This window comes from Eleginops maclovinus, chromosome 12, assembly GCF_036324505.1.
Source record: "Eleginops maclovinus isolate JMC-PN-2008 ecotype Puerto Natales chromosome 12, JC_Emac_rtc_rv5, whole genome shotgun sequence".
In the NCBI taxonomy this organism is placed as follows: Eukaryota; Metazoa; Chordata; class Actinopteri; order Perciformes; family Eleginopidae; genus Eleginops; species Eleginops maclovinus.
This window is the reverse complement of record NC_086360.1, coordinates 19,943,060-19,968,039: the sequence shown is the minus strand read 5'-3', so window position 1 is coordinate 19,968,039 and position 24,980 is coordinate 19,943,060. Positions and strand designations below refer to the sequence as shown.

The 24,980-nt window shown below is 41.2% G+C and overlaps 1 protein-coding gene across 1 annotated transcript in view; it reads right to left on the bottom strand.

Moving 5' to 3' along the window:
• The window catches only part of si:ch73-138n13.1 (calponin homology domain-containing protein DDB_G0272472), a 28,870-nt gene extending 5,299 nt beyond the window's left edge, over positions 1-23,571 (bottom strand). The window contains exons 1-7 of the mRNA XM_063898152.1: positions 23,364-23,571; positions 21,171-21,260; positions 18,536-19,869; positions 18,337-18,427; positions 15,305-16,960; positions 14,091-15,101; positions 13,103-13,228 (exon numbers count right to left, since the gene is read on the bottom strand). Of these exons, the coding sequence (XP_063754222.1) occupies positions 13,103-13,228; positions 14,091-15,101; positions 15,305-16,960; positions 18,337-18,427; positions 18,536-19,857 (4,206 nt within the window). The 5' untranslated portion in view covers positions 19,858-19,869; positions 21,171-21,260; positions 23,364-23,571. The remainder of the gene's footprint in view (positions 1-13,102; positions 13,229-14,090; positions 15,102-15,304; positions 16,961-18,336; positions 18,428-18,535; positions 19,870-21,170; positions 21,261-23,363) is intronic.
• Positions 23,572-24,980: the final 1,409 nt, after the last annotated feature.

The following is a 24,980-nucleotide window of genomic DNA, read 5'->3' as shown; positions in this document are numbered from 1 at the left end:
GTTGTAACTAAACTACAAATACAGATCGATGTTTACTGTTAATACTGCATTACTATATTTTTATTATACACATATTGCATACTGGGCAAGTTTTCCACCAAGCAGTGTTTTTTTTAAAATTTGATCTGAACAAAGTGTTTTAAAATAAGCCAACATTCTTTTGAAAAAAAAACACAAAAGGCTATTTTATTAGTTTTTATATTATTTGCTTGCCGCAGAGGGAAAAATGCTTTCATATTTCTTGTCATTGCCTATATAAACAGCGGCCTTAGTTGCCATGTACAACTAGATTTAACCCGCCAAAAGTGACGGCGCTTATGGAAAAAATTCTTTACAAAATAAATAAAACCTCAGGATATTTATTTGACCACGTGTCATAGGTTTCGTAAATATTTGCAAAAAGTGTATTTACATTATCATTACTAAGTCAAGCTATTGTAGTATTGGGTTGACAGAGCCAGCAGTGGAACAGTAATGAAAAGGTGAAAGGATGAGTTAATGGAGACCAGAGCAGGGACACTAAGGGAGACGGATGGGTGGGTGATTGACTCGGTGTGTTTGCTGTGTACTGAACCATGCCGCTTTTAATGAGGCCGGTACAGAGGACATACTGTCTCAATAGAAACACGGCATGAACTGACAAGCCTGGCCTATATAGGGAAAAAACAATACAAAATCCTTCTGTCCTCAGATGTTGCTGGAAGAGTGGAGGGAGAAATGTGATACACCTGGCTCTGATGTTGACCGGGTCTCTAAACTGTGAGGAGAGTTCAGTCCATGTTTATGTGAGGGGTAGATCAGAGATCTCATTCTTAGAGCTTCATGAATGCCTTCCTTGTTTTCTTTGTGAATGTGAGAGGAGAGATACAAGAGTACTTCAAAAAGAGCACGGGAGAAACAATGAAGAGTGTGACTGTGATACATTTGGATTGTGAGACCATAGGATTGCTAAAGACAAGAGAGTGAGATGAGAAAAACCCCAGCAGTTCAGGATGTCCTTTATCAGCTAAGCCTTTCCTGACAGGAGAAAAGAAAACAGAGGACTGTGAGAATGGCTCCCTGGGTCGGAAAATAACACTTCTTCTCAAGTTCATCCTCTTCTCAAGGATTTGTAGCACTCACACTTTTCATGTTGACACCACGGGGTCACACCACTTACCCTAAAATACACACACTTCAGAGTGCTGCTGCCACTGACAACGAACAAAACCTCTCCTCCAGATCAGGCCGTTGGTGGAACATGCAGAAACACTAGCAACGTGCTTCACTTATCTAGTGATCTTTGGGTTCATTAAATGATATTTCAGCAAGATTAGTAGGTCTTCTCAAAGAGAGAAAGATGTATAAAAACATTATAGAAACATTAGCGAGTTATTAATTCACTAACGTATCAACAGAAGCTATGGATCACAGCCAGTTGGTGCTGATCCAACAACAGCAGCATCTCTTGAGCCTACAATAACGGTATGTCCAGTAGATCATGGCCCAGTTGTAAATCTTAATGTATGAAGTCTGATTTGGAGGCCTAAAAGCACCCAGTATTCTTTAAATTCAGGGCGAAACTGAATAGCTGTTCCAAGAAGCCACAGGTTTGATATCAAACAGCTGTCCGCCATAAGGTGCATTTTCAGCCACCTGTTTGGATGTGCATTGGTCCAATAATCAGGTAAATATGTTGGTACAGTCGCACATTTTCAAAAAGTCTCTCCTGAAATGGATTCAAAATGTTACTATGGTGGTAAAAACACAGATGTAATTTCACCTCCTCACTGATTTCTGAGTAAAGACCTGTTTGACCTTAGATCCAGCTGGAAACCTCAGGGTTATGTCATCCCTCTGTCATCTAGCTGTTGTCATAAACTGCTATTACTGTTGTCAAAATGCCAAACAATCTTAAAACCAGGTCTCGTAAACTCTTCCATCTATCGTGTGTGTGTGTGTGTGTGTGTGTGTGTGTGTGTGTGTGTGTGTGTGTGTGTGTGTGTGTGTGTGTGTGTGTGTGTGTGTGTGTGTGTGTGTGTGTGTGTGTGTGAGTGAGTGAGTGAGTGTGTGTGTGTGTGTGTGTGAGTGTGTGTGTGTTACCCTAAACACACCCTCACCTGATCAGCATAGAGGACAAACACAGACTTTGCTGGAACTTGTTGAAGAGAGGCACCATTACACAACCGCTCAAAGCAGGAGTTTTAAATCCTTTTAGAGGCTCTTTTTTCATACCGTTTATTTTACTTATTGTTCAGTAAAATAGAGGCTTTTAACAGCCTCAGTATTGAACCTCAAATGAACTCTTTTTTTACCGTCTCTGTTGATTTAGTATGCATTAATCTACAGACAGTGCCAGTTTAGACACGTTTCTTTTCCCACAATACCTTTAAAGCTCTGCTGAATGGACTCTCACAGGTGTATGCTCAGTTATCAACCACAAACACGGACAACATGGTTCTCAGTAAGGCCTACTGAACCAACAGGCCCAGGAGCAATGATTTATAGCTTTCAGGACGAAGGCTGTACCTTAATAACATTAGCTGTAGCCAGCTTTCCAGAGACAGGAAGGGTGTGTCGGGGGAAACGACCTAACAAAGAGCGGATGAATGAAAGGATGAAGGAGAGAAGGAGTTGATCACTAAATGAGGTTGACTGACAATCTGAGGAAGAAAGGGCTGGATGGAGGCCTTGGAAACTACTATTTGATAACACACTGATCGACGACACACTCACACAGGATGGAGGGAAAGCGGTGTATGGATTGCTCCAACCACAGCAGTTAAAAGGAAAGTGAGTGATTGCATTGCTGTTCTTTCAAAAGGGAAGGGCTCTGCAGTAAAGCACCTAACAGATGGTCTTACATCAGAGCAGAGAAAACAGAGTGAGCAGATACTGGAGATATAATTATATGTTTACATAAACACAGCCAATAATAACCCAGTTACCTGCACCATCAAAGAATGTTACTTGGGGTTTCAATCAGATCTGCAGTCTCATGGTGTGTTCTGATAGTCACTCAGACCTCGCAAACAATAGAAATATTTGTTGAAGAGTTTGCATGTTTAAAAGTAGTGTTGTACGTGTTACTTCCAAAGTCAGTATATTGCCAACCACAGATAGGGAGTTATAGCATGAAAGAAAGAAGGAAATGTTGCCGAGAGACATCCTGAAAGAGAGGCTGATCCATAAAAAAAAAGCTCATTCAGTTTAAATTGTACGACAAGATTATTTTTACCGCTTTGTCTAGAGACCTCACAGTCTGATTGGGAAATAAACATTTATCTCTGTCCTCCACCACTCCATTGAAAGCATGTGAGGAGATGCATGACTTTGCATGACACACACTGCAACGGATACAAATAGATGGGCCTTAATTTTGGGTGGCTTAAATATGTTTCACACGTCCACAGCAGCATCTTGCTCTTCTGTAATACCTTCTTCTCGACTGGGGTACTGTTAACAGGCATCAACTGTAGGTAATATATTTTGACTATAAGTACAGGTCAGGTTCAGGTTATTTATTTGTACCCGTTGGTAGATTTGGTTTGCAGATAAAAAGACAAGGGATCCATCCCGACACAAATACAGACAACAGACACATCGCTAATAAAAGTGCCTTCACAACTCCATTCAAATTATCCCTTTGAGGTGTTTTTATACCTCAGTAATGCCCCTGACATCAGCTTATGGCTAAAGTTGGGTGTCACTCTGCTCATAATCTTGGTTTGAGCTTATCCAGGATAAATACAATGCTACAGGACCACATCAATACGGTTATACTATCAACAGCCATGACAATACTTCCAATCGCAGCATTATACATGCAGTGTGCCACCACTCCCCATTCTCTGCTCTCATTATTCTGGCTCGGGTGGAGTGGGAAAAATGCTCTGTGCGCACTTAAGCACACAGCAGTAATCAATATCAATATCCTATAGATATTCCAAACAACTGCTCCCGCGAGCACTGATCTCATGTCAACAAATGGGCGTTCTCGCAGCATGTCAGCGGGCTTACATTCAGACCAACTCTGCTGGGCGAACCCAACACAGTTATTCTTTCATTACACAACTGGTTTGTTCAGACTCAGGATTTATGCCTCACAAAGCATCGAGCAGGAATACGGAGAAAGAATGTAAAAACCTGACTTGGCTTAAGAATTTTGCTCAGAGAGCATTGGACCTGACTTAAAGGATTAATCTCCTTTCTTTCCAGCCCGGTGTTTGTTTTTCTGGTTGTTGCCAAAAAGGAGATTGTTTCAGTTTAACGTCTTTCTCCACAACCAGATTGATGCATTTCACATTGGTTGAAGGCGCTGTTGTCACACTTACAAACGGAGCTAATGGCTGACCCCCCCCCCCCCACACACACATATTTGAAGATACAAAAACACCAATACACTGCAGTTAGTTACATCTCCATACTTACAGAGTTACCTTAACATTTGAATTATGTTATATCTCCTATGCGTTTTCCCTGTTATCAGGTGACTGGATCCCTCCAAAATTAACCTAATAGCTGATGTTTCTTGTCCTGACCGAGCATGTTTTTTGATTTATTCATTTCATGTGTGGTCTTGTATTATTTTAATAATGATGGTTTCACTGAACTTGCTTTTGGCACATATTAGTGTGTAGAAGTATGTAGTTTATTACCACAGACATCTAAAACGAAAAAACAAATACCATGTCTAAATGGTTTTAGAGACTTGAGAACATGTCATCTTTCAAAATGATTTGATGTTATCAGTGACTGTTTGCTACCAGATTTGAAGATCCATCTTTATATACTACAAAAGCCATACAAAGAAAATGTCATCAAGCACCAATTCAACTCCTCAAAGTGAGATTTGGTAAGGTAACAATCGACACCCAATATGAAATTGAACAACTCTATTGCCGGGATTTCTGGCATTGCCGTCACTCCACGGCACAGGCTCATGTGGAAAGTACACAAATAAAACAATTAATCACTTTGAACTGTCATACACACCTTAAGATTTGTATTATCTGCTATAACAATCAAAGCTATTCAAAGTGATGTCATACTAAACACAGTATGTTGTTCTCTCTCGGCATCTGTGAATGTTGCTGGGTTTTTAACTATTCAATCATCAATTAAATACACCTTTAAATACTTCATAATGAACATACGTAAGTGAGTTCAAGTTCGACTAAGGTTTCTGAAAAATGTAGATATGCTATTGAATTGTCAGGTACACTCAATAGATACTCTGTTATCTAAAGACATAGCAGAACACTTCAATTGTTAAATATAAGGCTGTTGATATGTGACAAATCCTCAATAACTTATTCGTAGGGAGACTATCCAATGTCAAGATGCACATCAAAGTTCAGACACAGGAAATATTTTCCACAGAAAAACCTCCATCTTTGGACATGCAATGCTGTTTTAACACTTTTCTGCTAAGGGACAAGCGGGCAGTACTGATATCCGGATCTCCTGCCCACTCACTTTGATTTACTGGCTACTGTCCATTACCAGTCAGTCATTACTGGCCTCTTACTGTCATTCATCCACTTAACATCGGCCCAGTGGGGAGGCATGTTACCCCCATAGACCACAACCAGAGTTGAGGATGTCCAAATCTTACTAAAGACATGCCTACACAACGGACAGCCGCACAGACGTCATGAAACCACTTCTTATCTACAGGAGTTGTGGACTCATTAAGAGTGTTACACAGCAAACAGGCGTAACCTCAAGATAGGAACTACTTCACTGCAATGTATCTGTATCCCTACATGGATTTCTAAATCTGTCCTTTATATAGAACCAGGATTGGTATCAGGGCAGAGACAAGGGATAGGAAGCCTAGCAATCAGATGTGTCTTCTTTAAGAGTTTAATTAGTAAAACATAATAAATCATTTCTAATATGAATAAGACTTTTCCTTCTTTTGTCAGTCCTACAGTTCTAATTTTACCACTCATGTCCTGCGGCATAATGACCCGAAGAACCAGTTTAACAACAGCGTTGCTAGGCAAACAGAGTGTAACAACAGCTTTGCTAAACAAAGTGCGACGGACAAAAAAAGATTTACATTTTGCCAAGGACAACTTAGGTTGGAGAAGTGCTGAAAGCCTAGAAAGAGATGGATGGGAGTAGCAAGGCAGATGCATACGTTCTTGACATGTTTGGCTGGAGACCAAATAGTTGACATAGAGGCAGCTGTTCATACGGGCGCAGTACAGAACTGCATGGACATCGCTGCAAAATGACTTGAATTCCACTTGTTCTTTATTTAACTTCAGAAGAATGGATGTAGTTCATACATATAGATTACTGACTACGGGTCAGTTAAAGTAACAAACCACATTGCTGCAGTACTTCTGAAACGAGATGTCTAATCTACTCTCCTATCTGAGACCACCAAACTATCTCAAACGAATATCGGCCAATAAAGATTGATGGCCCTTCATTTGAAACACCGACCTGATAAAATGCAGTAATAAACCTTTTAGAAGCAGAAAATAAAGTCAGAAGAAAAACAAAGCGTCAAGATTCAGTGCCAAAACGTGTTGAGTCAAAGCGCCCTTTGGAAGCGCCAAGCTAAAAGGAAAATGCATTTTATAGTTCATAACATTTTGCCTTTTATGTTATTTTACAGGTTATTGTTTGGTTAGGTAACATGGGAGAAGACAGCAAGAGTAAGCTCGATTTTAAACTGAGGAAACCCAACACAATGCTACAAACTCTTTTCAAATGAAAATAGCTAGCAGCACTAGCTCCAACAGTCTCTAAAGCTAGGTGAAAGTTAGCAAAACAACTCCCTCCCCAAAAATTTGAATTCTGAATGTAATCAACTAATGTTGCTATTGTTATAAGTCACAACTTTCAACTACAAATCTATCCAATTATTTCATTCAGCAGTATTTCAACAAATAAAAAAGACTTTCTAAAACACATTCCCCGCCCTAGCATTAATTGCTGTCAGGATCTTAAAATCTAAATTAACTTTAACTCACATCATACTGATACTACTGATACTGACCACAAACATGGTTATTTGTGATGGGTATCAGAAGTGAAATGCAGTACTGGTGCATTCCTTGAGTGTTTCAACTTTAAATGTGTGTGTTATCTTACAGAGGTGGGGGTGTTGGGTGCGGTGCGTCTGCGTAAGGACAGACGTTGCTGGCTGCGCAGCGAGAACCTGCGTATGGACTCCCTGCTGCGGGAGGCCAGGGAGCGCAGGGAGTTGGTCCTTTTAAAGTCCCCGGTCCCGTCCTCTCCACGGCCTCCCCGCTCCATCGGGTTGGACAAAAAGCCGAGTGCCCCGTGCAGGGAGCGACGAACATTTCCCACCCATCCTGACATCTGAGTTTGGGCCACTGACAGCTTGTCCCCCAGATACTCCATCGCAACCCACTGATGTCAAGTCTTGCCGTGTCAAAAAGTCTGAACCGAGCTGTGACTCAGGAAATCATTAGAGTCCAGTCACGCTGTTGAGGTAAAAGTCCAGGACGGTGTCGTAGGTTTTCACTGTTGCTGGGTCAATACTGCAGCAGTGAGGAGGGTGACACAGAACAACAACACAGCTCAGCGAGTCCAAAGTTGTGAGGATGTTGGCGTCTGCTGCTTACAGCACTGCAGCAATAAAGGGCAGTCAGTCCCAGATTGTTATAGTATCGAGCCTCTCCTTAGTTTGCTTCTAAATGTTCTTTCTTCAGTGCAGTCCCACTGGAACCGTCGGAACTCTATTTCAACTCATCGCTGTCGGGGCTCCAGCCTGTCGGTCTGAACTGAATTGTGAAGCTTTCATACGTCTATTTTAAATGCACACAAGTTATGTTAGCTATGATACTGAGAGGGCATGTAAAGGTTATGTAAGGCCAACACTAAATATTAGTAATGCGGGACACTACTACCAACAGGTTTCACATCCATGTTTTCCTGGCTTCAGGTAATCCAAGTGCAAACTCAAGTAGTTAGAATCAAAGAGACACATCCTTAACATAACATGTTTGTTTGGCATAACATTCAGCTATCTATTTCTATCCACCTTGCTAGAAATACTGAGAATGAGATTTGTTATTTTGCTCCTTGAGAACTCTGTACATTTTGCAGGTGAGCTTCCCTGTCCAGTTTCAATTACAGCTGACCTGACAGCTGCCCCAGAGCCAACGATAATGCACTTCCTCAAAAACAAGGCAAGGGCTGAAAGTTGAAAAATGCATCCATCCAACAAGGTTACATTTTCAAGGTGCCCGATGCTGTGCTATCCTCTGGCAAAAATCTGTGGCAAGAAATGGTGCAGGACAGCCGGTGGCAAAAAGGAAAGCTGCTGTAGTCATTCGTATTCCATAAGAAAAACCAGAGGACAACCAACGCAGTGCCAAAAAGAGGAAACAGGAGAGAGCACTGTGGGGGGAAAGTCAAATCCAGAGGATAAAAGACACGGACAGAGAGAAAATGTTTCTCTCCTCGCCTTCTTCTGCAGGTATGGGCAGGTAGGAGAAAATGCGTCAGGAGTGCTACTCTGTAGCCAGCGCTATAGGACTCAACCTCAAGGAGAAACTGAGTGAAGAGAGGGAGTGTGGAACAGAGTCAGGGAGGGAGAATGGGAGGTCCCTGATTCAGAGCGGGAGGGAGAGGGGAGGGTGATATATGTCCTGCGGTGCTCCATTGCTCCAGCCTGATTCAGTTGCAGGGCAACGCAGGGAAGTGTCCCAGTCAGGAAACAGAGAGGCAGTGGAAACAAGAAGGATGACACAGAAAAACATTGCATGTTTGTAAAATGCAACTCCTTTCAAAACAGAAAGCCAGGGAGAAAGTGGAGATGACACATTCAGATAGGAATGAGCACAAGTGCATGATCATGTTAAAGAGTAAACTATAAATAGATAGATTGGACATGCATGAGGGTAGAGTGAAAAGACAGGTGTGGCTTTACCAGTCTCAGGCTCGCAGGCTCATCAACCAGTTTGTCCGCACAGTGGAGCCAACAATCACAGCAGTCAAATGTTTTTTAAATCAGACGCATGCGAATAGCCAAACAGACTAGAAAACACTCCCTAGCTCCCAACCTAATCTCTGTTATTGGGTGAGCGTGCACCCTGAATAAAGCCGCAGCAGGTGACTCCAGAGTCAGACGCTTTTCAGAGAGTTAAACACAAGAGAAATCTGGGACTCATGAGGAGCTAAAGAGAACTGAATCCCTGTCCACATATGCCCCCTACAGGTAATCTGATTCACTTGGCTTTGAAGTGCTGTGCTAAAGGCAATCAGCTGTGAGGGTCTCAGTTTCCAGCGGCTCACAAACTCTCCTGTATGGCTCTGTCCAAAAATGTGTAATACAAAACACAAAGTGACACAACCGGAAGAAAGCCAACATAGTCCTGATAAAGTTCAGGAAGTATTGGGTGTAGCAATATTATTGACTTGTTTATTAAAAGGTACAAAATATATAATGCTATGATATAAAACGTATAACCGAAGATGAATACAATCATTAGTTGCAGAATTTTACTGAAATTATATAGTTTTTTAATCATCCAAAAGTTACAAGACATCAAAATATCATGTCATGATTATTCTGGCCAAATTAATTGTTATTCACGATATAATCCAACTAACCCCTGCATAAATACAGCACTTTCATTAAATTGTGAATATCTCTTCCTTTATTGAGGTAATTACTGTATACTTACAGAATCAGGTTTGTCTTTTTACTTTTCTCCCATGATGGCAAGCTAGAAATCTTCTCCAAGTACCCTATGAGAGTCATTTTATCCTGAAAATGTCAATTCTGTTCAGAATGTTTTTTTATCTCAAATCTACCAACATGTATGCAGGGTTCATCGTCGAGCATACATTTGTAGCAGGAAGTATTCCCTCTACTGAAATTAATAAGATTAAAATGAAAGAAGCCAAAACAAAGACAAGTTATATTGCAGACGTATCTTACTACTGCTCCCAATTTCTATAATATTCCCCCCACCTAATACTTAACGTCACTGACTGGGAAGTGAGTCACGGCGACTCATCACTTCCCCTCTTCTGCTGACATCACTAGTAAACCCAGCCAGCAACAACACAAAGAAGCTGAAATCAGATACCACCAATAGTCCATATGATATATGATAACTTCCTATATATAATAATATAATATTACAGAGAAACCTCTGAAATGAGAGAGTAGTGCATTCACTCACCCACAGGCAGCATGACCACATGTACAGCACAGCTCTCAGCCCGGTGCCCATCGCTGCTCTGCCCCTCTCTACGGCTTCAGACCCTCCAACTAAAACTATGAGGTCACCACATCGATATTACCTCATCCGTGACATCACCAGTACATACAACATAGGGAAATGTATAATAATGTATATCTGTCCACGCTGATGGATATCTAAATGAAACCTGAAGCCAAATAAAACATATTTTTGCTCAGAGATGTTTATTTTTCAACGATTCAGAGGATAACCATATCTAAAACACAAAATATAACATGTTAAGTTCCTGCTACTATCCAAGAAGCATTGCCACTTTAAAGAGGAAACAGTTGCTATAGACGGACGAAATTATTCTCAAATCATTATTTTCAGAGGGTTAATGGTTCAAGTCAAGAATTTTGGTTCAACCTTTGTCGCTTGCTTGTAGCTTTTACTTTATTTTGTTAATATAATATGAATGGCTTTGGGTTTTGGACTGCACCTCTGGTTTTAGTAAATATTTTTCTGTATTTTATGCCTTTTTTTACCATGTTGCGGTTGAGTGCCTCTTACAGGTACAATCCATGTCAGTCAAAATGTTATCCCCTTGTGTTATCCTTTAAGAAATGTGTGTGAAATTAGGATGTGACTTATTGAGTTCTGGCCAGTTATGTTATGTTTTTTGAGATCAGATTGATCTTGACCTTTGACCATAACAAAATAGAATCAGTGAATATTTGAGTAAAAAATTCAGCCAAATTTGAAATAATCCCCTCAAGGTAATCCAGGATACCCTGTTCACGATAACACACAGACAGACAACCGCAAAACATCGAAGCCACAGCTGTGGTCTGTAGTTGCAGCTCCATATGATATTACACTGACTGTTTGCCTTTACTTGATAGCTGAAGAGTATGATGGCAGACTGGAAACAGGAACAGACAGTCTCATGTGAACACATCTAAAATCACAACTAAAGTCCCATGGTTAGAAACAAAACCAAGACGTGGAGCTAGGTAGCGTACGTGCCATTCTACCACCAAAGTCTGTACAGTGCATAGTGTCGTCCATCCTTTCAAAGCATAGCAAATAAACAAAGAAGACAAGAAGTGAAAGTGTGAATGAGGAATAACAAACACTGGTGACACTCACGAGCTGAAAAACAAACCACTAGATGGCGGTAGTGACCTTAAACTCACAGTGACTTAATCTGAGCTCTCAGTCACGCAGTGTGCAATTATGAGACACAATAAACTATACTTCTGGTTTCATATTGTATGCCCTCAACCTGGGCCTACAATTACAGTCTCAATGGCAAAGAGCCAGCCGAGCCCAACCCTGTGTATTAATAGACTTTATACATGATTGAATAGATGATATATTGGTGTGTGTAATGTGTGTTGGTGTAAATATGAGGACACATTTGACTTTTCCCTGATTTAAACATTTATGAAACAGATGTAAGTCAGAAGTTAGAAAATCCGGATATGAGGAAAATCAGCTCAAAGGACTACAGTGACACATCTGTGACGCGTCTGCTTATCTGCGTGGCCCTTGATCATTACGCTCCATTTCACTTCACAGCTTTCCCTGAGCCTGCTGACAAGCCTCTAATAAACGAGCACTGAGGACAGGTACTCATTAACCATTTGGCTAATCCAATCCTGAATTACAGGCCTGGGATGGGTGGAGGTGTGCCATCAACATTCGTCACAACTCCTAACTACGCCAGCACAGCAGCACTCAGCTGTCACGCATCTACCTGCATTCCTCTACCCTTTCTTACCTTCAATACAATGTTTTTGGAAAATATTCGGTCACATGAAAAGTATTTAAATATTTTATAAAAACACTTGTTGTTTTTATAAAATATCATTAAATTACAGTTACTAATAAAAATGTGGGTGATAATGTGCAATGACTTAACATCAAAAGTCAGTCCAATTTGTTTTGTTTTTGCCCCTTTAACTTATTTATTTTACTTAAGTACTTAACCTGCACGGTCCTTTGGTGCTGTAACACTAGAAATATCCCCTTTTGCAGGACCAATTAAAGATGACCTCTCTCATCAATTTACAAAGGTTTTACATCCAATTTGTATTCTCTGTAAAAGGCTTTAAAAAACTTGAAATATTGTTGCTCTGTTTGAACTCAAGTTATATTAAATACATTTTTAATAAAAGTTAAGTTTAGGATTTTCAGCTTTATATGAAACATTTGTGTTAAGCGTAAGTAGTTACCGTTCATGTACCTCGACATGTATACTTATTTCTAACCGTTTAACAGTTTTTTGTTAGGAAGTTAAACAGGTTATGTATTTCCCTTCCTGACATCTCTTTTATATTGATGTGAAAACAGTATTTATTTAAGTTTCTGGAAAAACTCAGTTCAACAAGACTATACTTGAATACATCCTGATAACGTTATGATTAACATGTATTTGTTTTTACTGAATAGAGCATGTATTCACCATCCTGCAACTCTAAAGAAGCTTGCTCCACCGGCTGGTAAGACCTACTGTTAACTAGCTCTCTAACTCAGGATAGGGTATTTAGAGTGAATTACTGAGTTCACACGTTTTCTAGCGTCCATGGCACTATGGGAAACAGTTAGTCTCAAACCCTAATGGTATTATTGCACTTTGGTCCCCGAGATCTGTAGGGAAATAAGGAGTACCGCCATCACCACCACTGGTCACCAAAGTATCGTTCCTCTGGACAACTAACTAATGAAAACTACACTTCTAAAGCAACCTTCCTAACACTGCAGACAAATATCCAGTACAAACTCAGCACACACGTACTTCCCTCCCCGTCTCCACAGAGCCGTGTGAAACCAGTGTTTATGATAAAGATCTCACATCCAACCATCACTCTGAAGCACAGACTCAGGCAGCCGTCTCTCCTCTCAGGGAGTTGAGCCATGAGAGGCCCAGGACTCACCCAGCTGTTGTCGTCCAGCTCTCGGTGTGCGCTGCGACTCCTCATCCTGGAAAGACTTCCCTCCACGGCGCTGATTGAAGGAGTCGATCGCCGAGAAACACTGCGGGACCGCATCCTGTTCAACTCCTAGCACACAAACAGGAACAGCAGTCAACTTCATATCTTCATACGCTGTACACACGTTTCCTGAAGCTATTCATAACCATGCTGGCTACCGCAGTGTACTGTGGCAGGGGGCTCTGCTGGGAACCATGATCCTTTCACAAGTGGGTGCAAGTTTATTTTCTTCTATCTAATGGGCATTGGAGGCTATTTGTATTATAGGGATGCCAGATAGTTGATCCTGCCTTTCACTCAGGAAACAACAACTAACATAAAACATTTTCGAAGCAGAGAGCGAGAGCAAATATGGGTGGGTAAAAGAATTTGGTTTTGCTTAAAGTGACGCACAGGTCTGCCTTTATGTATATGTATGTCTATGTGTACTTTAAAGAGCTGCTCCCATGTTTTAGAAGTCGTTACTTTTTCAAATTGATTTTCACATTTGCTTTAGGAGTGACCACACTGTCTTTGATACCTGTGCTATTTGAGAAAGTAAATCATATGCAGCAACAAAGATAACAGATACAAAGGGAGGCTAGGCTCAATAGTTATATTTTATACGATATCTCCATCTAAATAAAAAATATACAATAATAAGATAATTGTATTAAAACTAGAGATATTCAATATGCAAAGTTCGATCCCTAGAGAGGCTTTTGTTTAACCTGATGCACAGCAGGTTCAACCCTTATTATTCAATAAACACTAAGTAACTTGTACTTTGATTGGTTTATTGATTAAATACTTTATATTTAGTTCCAGATTTTTCCAACGGTGGGGGAAAAACAACATCCCCCACAACTTCCTACACCGTTTTTTCAAGATGAAACCCTTCTCCGTATGATATTAGTAACCCTTGCCTCATAGTATTTCACAGATATCTCACCTGCGACCCCTGCGACCTCCTCTGGCTGCGGACGTCGACCTGGCCCACTGGAGGCTGGGGCTGTCTGGGCAGCCATATCTGCTCTGCAGGAGCGCTGCTGGGGCCTCTGCTTGGAGAGCCTCCACTTATGGACTCTGTCCGGGAGAGAGAGGCCAATTGAGGCGGCTCCTCCTGCCCTGCAGACCAGTTCCTCTGCGGGGCCAAGAGCCGCTCCTCCTGCCTGAGGAGCAGCTGCTCTGGGCTCAGTTTGCTGGCGTGTTTCCTGGGTTCAGGTTTGTCCACAGACATCTCAACAGGCCGCAGCTCCCACGGGTCCTGAGGAGACATCGTCCATATTGGACTCGATATACCTCCTGAAGTCTGTGGCGGCACCCTCCAGCTAACATCTACCTCAGGCTGCAGCCTAGCTCCAAATGTGGCGTCTACACCCTGAATACCAGAAACAGGAAACATGTCTTTACTGGGGGAAACTTGAGCTGGGGACGTGAAAGAGTCCAAGTCAAGGATGGCAGGTCTGTAACACTCTTCTGCTCTCGGGGATGGCTCCTTCCATCGTGTTGAGAGGTCACTGCGGTGCGGAGAAGTCTTAGAAATGGAGTCATTCCTCCGCACAGAGTCCAGATCCAACACTTTAGGTCTGAGATGTGAAGACTCCAACCTCACCCTGTCCTGTTCCTCTTTCTTCTGTCTCTCCTTTAGTCTCTGTCTCTCTGCTTCTTGCTGTTTGGATATCTGTCTCATATTATCTGCCTCCTCCCTGTCCATCCTCTCCCTCAGCTGGCGTTTCTCGAGCTCTATGATCTGTTGTCTGTCCCTCTCTGCCTGCTTCTGCTTCTCCAACTCCAAGAGCCCTTTTCTCTCAGTCTCTTTAAATCTCTCCGACTCCTCCTTCCTCAGCCTTTCCCTCTCCATTTCCCGTTGTCTCAGCCTTTGGTTCTCTATTTCCTGCCTCTCATAATCTAGTTGTCTTTGTCTCTCCCTTTCTGAATGTCTTTGTTTCTGCCTCTCCATCTCTTTCTGATGCTCCATTTCCATCTCCCATTGTCGTTCTTCTCTTTCTCAAGCTCTTTTATTCTAAACATCTCTTGTTCTAATGCCATCTGTTTTAGTTTCTCTGCTTTTTCTCTATCCATCTTCTCTCTGAATCTCTGCTTCTCCATTTCCAACACCCGCTGTCTCTCCCTTTCTAAATCTCTTTGTTTCTGCCTCTCCACCTCTCTCTGCTTTTCCCTCTCCATCTTTTTCTGATGCTCCTTCTCCATCTCCCATTGTCGTTCCTTCTCTTTCTCAAGCTCTTTCATTCTAAACATCTCTTGTTCTAATGCCATCTGTTTTAGTTTCTCTGCTTTTTCCCTATCCATTTTCTCTCTGAGTCTCTGCTTCTCCATCTCCTTTTCTTTTTGAGTCTGTTTTTCAAACTCTAAGACCTTCTGGATTTCCAGCAGCTGTTTCTCCTTGTCCAGCTCCCTCTGCATCTCTTCCTCCCTTTGTCTTTGCCTCTCCTGTTCAAGGTGTCTCTCTCTTTCCTGCTCTCGCAGTTTCTCCCTTTCAAGCTTTTTCTGTCTATCTAGTTCTCGTCGTTTTTCTTTCTCAAGTTTTCGTTGTCTTTCTTTTTCCTGTTCCCTTAGTCTTGCGCTCTCCACTTCTTGCAGTTTCTGCTGTTCAAGCTCTAACTGTTTTTGCCTTTCCAGTTTACGTTGTTTCTCCTCAAAGTCCTGTATCTCCTTCTCATAGGCTTTTTGTCTTTGCCTTTCATATTCTCTTTGCATTTCTCTGTCCTTCATTCGTGCAAATTCTGCATGTGCTTCTTTCTCCATTTCCAGATGCCTCTGTTTCTCCCTCTCAAGCTCCTTCATTTTTGCCATGTGTCTTTCTGTCTCCTTTTTTAATTCTCTTTTGTTTTCCACTTCCATCATTTCCTCCGCCATCTGTCCATCAAACGCTGTTCTGATCTCCCTGTGGCTCTTCATCTTCAAGTCGTCACCTAGATCTTGAGAGTTGTTTACCATAGCTGCATCTAATGAAGGATTCCTTTTCATTGGATGAACCTTTCCTTGAGAGCTGCCCGGTGAAGACCGCACAGAGAAATCATCAAACGGCACAGTCATGTCACCTAAATATGCCTCTACAGGAGAAGCTGGCTCCTGTATTTGTCCCGTCAGAGCAAAGTAGGTTGCCCTGGGCTTTGGCTGTTCTTCTGTTTTAAAACGTTTAGGAGCTGCAGCCACTTCCTCCTGTTCCGCCTCTTTCTGTCTGTTCTGATCAAAAGCCACTTGTCCTTCCCTTTGGGATTCCTTTGACATCCCAATCTCCGTGCTCGCCTCTTGTTCGAGACCTGTAGGGCTCCATTTAGATAAAGCCCCGACTCTCAGATATCGAGGCTGTTGTTCCTGCATCGGAGCCTTAGCTGGTTCCCCTTGTGCTGTCCTCTCTGGCCCGGGCCTGCTCCTCTCTGAGCGCCTGGAGCGAAGCGTCATGGCCTTATCCTCCCAAAGAGCTGAAGGGATGTCCTCACTCACCACCCTGCTCTCTTCCACTGCCTGCACGGTGTCAAAGGAGTGCAACACCCTCATAGGGCTTGATGGGGATAAAGGCTCCCTGTAGGTGGCGGTGACCAGAGTTCCTTCGTCCTCTGCATTTCCTCTCTCAAACGACGGGCTGCTGAGCGAATCATCAGCCTTGTTTACAGGCTTGTCTTCCTCCACCATGTGCACACTGTGCCTCTCCACAACATTTTCAAACAAGGATGCTCTGACTGTCTGCACGTCACTGCCGGGACCAGGCGTGGGGGGCTTTTTTAGCAGCTCCTGTGAATCGTTTGGATCCAGAAACGTCTTCTGGTCACTGGGGGTGATTGCTGACTCTTCAGTCTAAGGAAAGTCAGAGATATCATGTGTCAATCCATCAAATATATTAGAAAAATGTTCACTTATTGATTCATTTAACAATCATGCTTTTTCCTCTCATACCTTGTTATGGCAACACCTGACAAATGACCATTAAAAACAAATGTGCCTTGACATTAGAGGAGAAAACCCAATCCCTAAGTGAGTCTAACATATTAAGATAACAACTGTGGGTGTGGTAGCGATATCCCCTTGTTCTATGCTGGCCTCCTAACAGTGGGTGTGGTGCAGAGGTGGTAAGGAAAGCCTCTCTGTGATGACCTTTTCCCACTGATCTCTTCTCTGTGTGTTTCATAACTGGCAGCCACGGGGGATGATTAATGTGGCGGCTGTCTCAGGTTACACAGCTCTGAATCATGGCAGTGACAACTATTTTTCTGCAATGCCCCATTTCCTCTAGGGATTTTTTATTTAAACTGAGAGACAAGGGGTCCACAGCAACAATTTTCCTAACCTGTGTGTCACTAAAAGTTACTAAAAAAAGTCTCTGTCAATAAACTTTCATACAATGACATATATTCTCTACTTTTTCACTATTTTGAATATTCTAACCAACTTCAATCCAAAATGCATTCATTTTAATTAACTTTCAACCCTTTAAATGCTAGTTTTTTAACATAAGCCCATTTTATTTTTGTAAGCAAAAAAGAAAGAAAACTCAAAATCTGAATTATTTACTGTAAATGTTATTGGGAATATTATTTTACGAACTGGGATATTTTATAGATTAACATTGATTGTCATGCTTTGCGTCAAACACATAAACAGCAGCAAAATCTGAAGTAGAAAATTCAGAAGAAAATCAAATAATGTGTAAAATAAATGTAATCAAATCAATAAAATATAATCTTGAAGACAAACTCTCGATTTAATGAATGTAAATGTTTCTTTTAACAGTTTGAATGGGGAAATGTTTCTGCTTAAGGGTGTGAGTGGCTGTATTTTTACTATAAAGTTTATCATAGACAGGCAATAGGAGATGAGATCATGAACAAAACAAACACCACTGCCAAAACTTAGGGCAGATGCATTAACACAGCCAGAATGATCTGATATTCAAACATAAAAAGCCCCAAATGTCTCTTGTAAGGACAGAAGGCTATAGATGTATTCCCCGTGGAAAATATATGGCACACAATATAGCTCATTATGTCAACTTCCATGTTGTTCAATCTACTTTATATTGGCCTTGGAATTATTTTGGCAAAGAGATGACATTGTTTTGAGGAGAGCATGTGACATCCCTTATCTTGGAGATTGTTTCTCATTCACATTTGCCCGTTAAACACAGACTGAGCACGACAGAAACCACTTTCTACGAAGCTTAGTCCCTTTCTTACCCTCCTCTGAGGATCTCTGCTGATCTCATGGCGCTCTGTCGCCTCACTGAGGGAAACACTGCCAATGTCTGGCGACTTCTCGGATGAAAACCTGATGAACATACGTCACACGAGACAAAAAGCCATGCATGACAATGGAACTCATGGACAAAGACATGGGACAAAAGCAAGCTGAAGACAGAATAGGAGCGGCTCTTACTTTTGAGTGAGGTCAAGGGGCAAGGGGCGGGGCTTCAGAGGTGGTCTCACAGCAGGGCTCTGAGTTGGTGATGTGTCCTCAGTCAGCTGCTTGATGAGCCGTTTGACCCCCACTGCTGGTTCAGTTTCAGGGACTGTAAGCACTGGAGAGAGAGGCTCTGGCCCTTGTACTGTGACACCTGGCCCAGGAGAGGAGGACGAATCGAGGAGGAGACTGATTCTCGACTTGATGCTAACTGCACGCTTCTCCTCATCAGTCTCATTCACTGTTATTTCTTCTGTCTTTTTATTGCTTTGGTCTAAAACAGCTGGATCTGCACCATCAGTACTCTGTGGCGGGGCGCTCTTCGGGGGTTTCTCCTGCTCTCTCTTCTCTGGCAGTGGCTTCTCCTCTGGAGTGTTCTCTTTAGTGTTTGCTTTGGGAGATTTGCGGTGCAGAGACAGACCGATAGACTCAAACTTGGATGTTAGATCGGCTGAGAGCGGTCTTCTTGCCCAGCGAGGGGCAGGAACTGGTGCCTCTGTCTTGGTTGGACTTTCAAGGAAAATGGCCGACACAGGTCTGGGCCTGGAGCCTCTGGGCTGCGGTCGCATTTGTACAGCTTTCTCTGGCTTTTCCTTTTCTTCCTCCTCCTGCCCTACCTGATTTAGAAAACCCATGGACTTGGCTCTGGTAATGGAGGACCCAGCTTTACTGGATGGCTTCCAGTCCTTTGCAGTTTCATTTTTAGTGGTTCCCGACCACTCTGCAGCTGGAAGTTGTTTAAGGCTCTTTGAATAGGCCAAGCTTGATGAACTGGATCTGCGCCTCTCTGCTGTGATAGGAGGAATGGGTTTGCTCGGATCTCCGGGGTCAAGAGGAGGAGCCGGTTTAAATGGCTGGACTATTGGCCTGGTTGTTTGTCCACTGTTCAACTTATTCAATGTTTTAAAGGAGGTAGAGGCGGGTCGGTTGAGGTTGGTTGATACTGGCCTGGGTTTGCTAGGGGCAACTGGTTGCTGTGGTTTTACACTGCTTTGAAACTCTGATTTGTGCCCAGCCAGGCGAGTGGACTCTGGCCGGGGCTTGGTTTGGGGCTTAGGAGCAAGTATGGGCTTAATGGTGGGGTTTCTCTCCAGGGCGAAAGGTTTAGGAGTGAGCCGTGGCTTGGGGCCCGGGGCAGGTTTGTTAGGTTCTTGAGGGATGATATGGGACTGGTTGATGGAAGGGATCTCGATAAGACTCTTATTGCTGGAGTCAGTCAGGGGACTCAGGTGGAGTCGTCCTCCACCCACCGTCCTCCCTACATCCCCAGTCTGAACCTCCACCTGAGCAGCCATCATCGTCAACAGCACCTTCAAAATGTAAAAGAAAAAATGTCTGACAGCAAAACAAAACTGATTTGTATTTATTAGACTCAAAGCACTCACACTATCTAGCCACTACTGTGGACTTTGTCTTGGGAGTGTCTTAAAGCAACACGAGTGAGAAAGATATTTACACAAGGTTATCGCACGTTCCTGCAGGTTATAGTACACTTGCTGAGAGCTAAATATGGGGTGATATAATTAATCAATTACTTTTTTGTTATCCATATTCAAATTGACAGACCTGACCAGTCAGAATAAAACGTAATAAAATAAATAATCATTTGAATAGATTAGGTGGGATTGTGATTGAGAATGAAATACATTGCACAAAATTGAATGAAACTCCGTAGACTCAAAACGGCATTCATGAAGTGCTCACTGGAAATCTCTCTATCCACAATTTTGATAGCAGAAGGAGAACAGCTGGACTTAATAACATTAACGAGGGCTCGGGAGAATCATTACTGTTAATTAATTACACCTGTGCTTTTCCTTTACCAACATATGCAAATGCCATGAAAAAGGACTTTTGTTTCAGCCCCCCCCCCCCCCTTTCATAATCATACGCTTCAGCTGTGACGGCTATTTACATTTGTTCCTTTAGTTTTACATACACTATATTTGTTTGGCTACGTACTTTGTATATTCTTCCAGGGGATACACTCATTTTGTTCTAACAAACGATTATAAAGCTAAAAAAGCTTAAAAAAGCTCTGTGATGTCTTAATATGGTCGATGTTTTAGCCTAATGTTAAAAGCTTTAGACTGGAAATAGTACAATTATTGCCTTTTTTGCATCACTAAGCTGAATGTGTGGTGTTGTAGTGAGCAGGGCTGTGTAGCTTTAAGGCAGATCCTGAGACATGGGAGGGGCCGGACAACTGTACAATGTCATTGTTTTCATTTTCATATTGTTGAAACACAGGCAATTCAGGCTCAGACAGTGAATGGAGGATTCCACTGAAACAAACCAGACTGCCATGTAAGGCTCAGCTCCTCCCTGTTGTCTTACAGCGACTGTACAATGTAAAAGTCGTAACAGTCGAATAAGAGATAACCTGAGGTCGTCTGCCTTTTTAACACACAGCGTCAATCAGTTGTATAATTTGTTTCCATAGTGAAATGAAGATATAAAAACAAGCACTTATGTGTCAGCCTTTTAAAAAGACTCCTTCACAAATGGTAATGCTTTCCACATGTTGCTTTGCAGACAAGCAACAGTTGGTTCTGGAGAAATAACATGCTGGATCCAGCAGCTACGAGGTAAATCCCTGCAAATATCTTACCTGACCAGATGTCAACCGTCTGCTGTCGAGCTCTGGCTTTTGTAGTAACCAGGCAGCGATGTCATATCACACAGGGGGAGTTGAAGGAGCCTAAGAAGAACATACTTTGTGTCAATAAGCTTTGACTCATCAAGACTGCTGTGATTCAGGCTGTGGAAGAGAAATCACAGCAGAGCGGCTACAGGGTTGGCCAAATACTGTGGTGTTCTCACGCCTCCACACAGAAGTAAAGTGATGATCATTTTTACTCTGACACAGACAGACCTGAGTAAATATAGTCACACCCTTACATTTCCAGCTAATGGCTTATGCCCAGACCAACATAACAACAAAATGCATGAGGAAAGTCATTATCTGAATGCTGCTATGTTTACCTTCTCCTCTTCTTGTATTTACGTTATGGCTTCTATCACTGCCAGCCTGCCATCACTCACGCACTGCTAAATATAGCCATTTTAAATTCAATCTGTGAATTTTGCAACTATAAAACTGTAAAGGAAACTGCCAATTTATGTGAGCCATTGGTTTATGTCTCCTCCTTTATATCTATATCTATTTGAAATGCTAAAGAAGAAGAACCAGCAGAAATATGCTCAGCAAACATTTTTTTAGCTATGTTTTATTTAGGACTTGCCTTTCAAAACCAGCATTTCTTCATATTAGGGAAACTCAATCCTCCATGTTGGCAGGTGATTTAGTTGACATATGGTCGGTGCTAAGTTTCATCTACTTCGGGTGTGATAAGAATATTTTTAACCAGAAATTCAATGTGTCAAAAATGGGGAATCATACAAACAAAACCAAAAAACACCACTGACTTTTACTTGCAGGAAATAATAAGTTGATAATTAGTTGGGAAATTAGGAAACGCTTTGCAAAGATGGAATGCCAAACATTCACTGTGTCTGATGGTGGGCTGCGCAGCACAGCAGGGATTAGGAAAGTGTCCGCCTTAGCTATAACCTAAAACAAATTAGTATTCCACATAAGACACAGTACCGAAGCTACATAGTCAACAAGTCCAATATCTGAAATTCCAGCATGATTTGTATGTTGAATACTCAAATCATTTAGCAGTGAGTCTTTAAGAAGTAGCTGTAGTACTAGTGTATTATGTCTTTGATTTATAGCAGGAAGCAGGAGTGGGAGAGCCGCTTAGCACAAAATGTTACCAGCAAAGATATCAAGTCAGTAACCTGGTTTGGCCAGTTACACAGATTTCCTAACATAGACAATGCAAGTTAATGTCAACTGATCTATTAACAGCCTAAAGAGGAAGTACAGTCACTCACTCCACAAAACATATTTGTGGATTAATAAACATTACACAGCTCATTTTTAAAACCTCAGATGTCTGCTAACGTAAAAGACACGACAAGCTTTATTTTATTTAATAAGTTTTTTTTGTACTTTTAGTATCTATGTGTGCGAGTCTTCCTTCCCAGTATAATGACTTTTTGTTCTTCTTTGTATTGAATTAGGTTAAGCTTTATTGGAAAGTATGTTGTTACTGTAAGTGTCCCCACACGATGAGTCTTTATGACTTCTTGCTTCCCCTTGCATATTTATTTATTGTATTGTCTTTAGTGTGGGACTTTTTTAAGTGCTATTAATAATAAAAACATTAAAAAGTTGCATATAATGTGTAACGCTATTAATAAGGACGTGATTCAGTAGATTGCAATAAAGTAGTCTAAAATAGGGGCAAGCTTAATTAAAAATATGCAATATGTTACAAGCAGATCGATTAAGTGTTGTTGATAAAAATCATTATTCTACTAAATCTCAATTATGTGACAAAAGTGGTTGATAAGTGGATGTTAAAAAGACAACCATTACTAGATCTATAATAGCTATTGCCATTCAAATCTGTTTGTCAGTCTGCAACAAGTGTGAGCTCTTCCTCCTGTGCTGTCCTGTCCGCTCACCTCACGTTAAAACACCTCTTATCGTGGACAGTACCCGGTCCAATCAGCAAAACAGAGTTGGCCTGCTCAGAACAGGAGTGCATTTAAAGCATGAAAACTATCCTGAAGTACTGAAAATAATCAGAGTAAACATAGAGTCCCAACTGTGTTACACAGAGGAAAGGTTAACTGCATCAACAGCTTGCTGGCTAGCAACAGTAAGCTAACAACTCAAGACTCGCAAAATGGAAACACTGATGGCTGATTCAAACCAAAGACAACTTACCGGGATGAAAAAGTCCTCCCTTTTGCCTTTTCTTGTGTCGAAACAACTTCACACACAATTTATATATTCCTACTTTGAATAATTATTATATTACCAGTCGTCGTGACAGTGAGGTTAATACATGGGCTAGCGGAGTAGCTAAGTTAGCTAGTTTACTTAGCTAGCCGACTGGCTGGCTACCCCGTCTCAGGTTGCAGTGTTGTTTACACCAGACAGTGTTCAACGAGTGGTTAGCCTCTGAAGAGACGTCAAGTACGCAAGCACGACGTAGGTGAGTTCCGGTTGTTCTTTTCAAAATAAAACACACTGCTCTTGTAGAAATATTTTAATGTTACTTAATACAGTCTGTTGTCACAACTAAGGAGTCAATTTCAAGGAAGGAATGCGAGCAGAAGTGATAAAAGAACTTATGATATCTTCAATCAAGTTAAAGCAACAGTAATGCAGTGCAGATAAACAAAAAATGTCTATTTAAAAGGTAATTGGATTATAATTGAGATGCATTCATTTTTTTATTTACTTTGATGTTGCAGCTGCTAAAGAAGGAAGTTCAATTTTTTTTTAAATGACATTTACTGCCAGCTAGCTTGTCAGTGTCACCAAATGTAAGTACATTCGTTAACAAAAGGGTCGAAATGTACCTCGATGAAAACATTTGTGAATACTTGTGTTGGAGGAAGTACTGAGATCATTTACTCAAGTAAAAGAAAAATAGCCCACTAAAGCGTAGAGAAATGTCCTGAATTCAAAAATGTATTTGAGTAATAGAACAAAAGTATTCGCATCAAAATGTACTTAAATTCTCAAACGTGAAATGGCTTGATCTCCACACTGGCCCATTGTATAATAATATATTAAAATATATTGGATTAAAATTATTGATGCATTAATGTGTTAACTACTTTATTACAATAAATATAATACATATTTAGAATGTTACTATTTAGCTATATATCTATCAGAATACATAATACATGAATCATTGATTATATTTGTATTATTAATCTGAAGCTTCTAACTAAAGTTATCGAACAAATGTTAGAACTGGTAAAGGTGGTGGTTCCAATTGCTTTATACAGTATGCTGCAGTTTAGCTATATATAATACCAATATTGTATCATCTTGTATTTCTTGATATTAATATTCAAAATGAGAATACTTAATGTAGTAATCTAGTCAAGTCAAATGTAGCCTACAATATTTACCTCCGAGTAGTAGAAGTATAACATGATGTGAAATAAAATTACTCAAGTAATGAACAAGGTCTTAAAATTATACTTAAGTACTAGTTACATTTCACCGCTGTTGAGTCCCGAATCAACATTATCACTCGCGCAACTTTCGTATTTTAAAAGCTAATCCCCCTGACTTCCGGGACGAATTCGAGTTTAACATGGATAACTTGACGTATCTGTTGCTTGACACTACATAGGATAATGCGATTCTGAGAGACTGATCCCATTCCAGCTATATAGAAATAATTGACAACATTCAAACCTTTATACTAACCATTTATAAACATAAGAATATAATGTTGCCTAATGCCAGTGTTAATAAACAGCCCTGTTTAAATGAACAGACCTGTTGATATGGGAATAAGGAAACGCATATCATTCA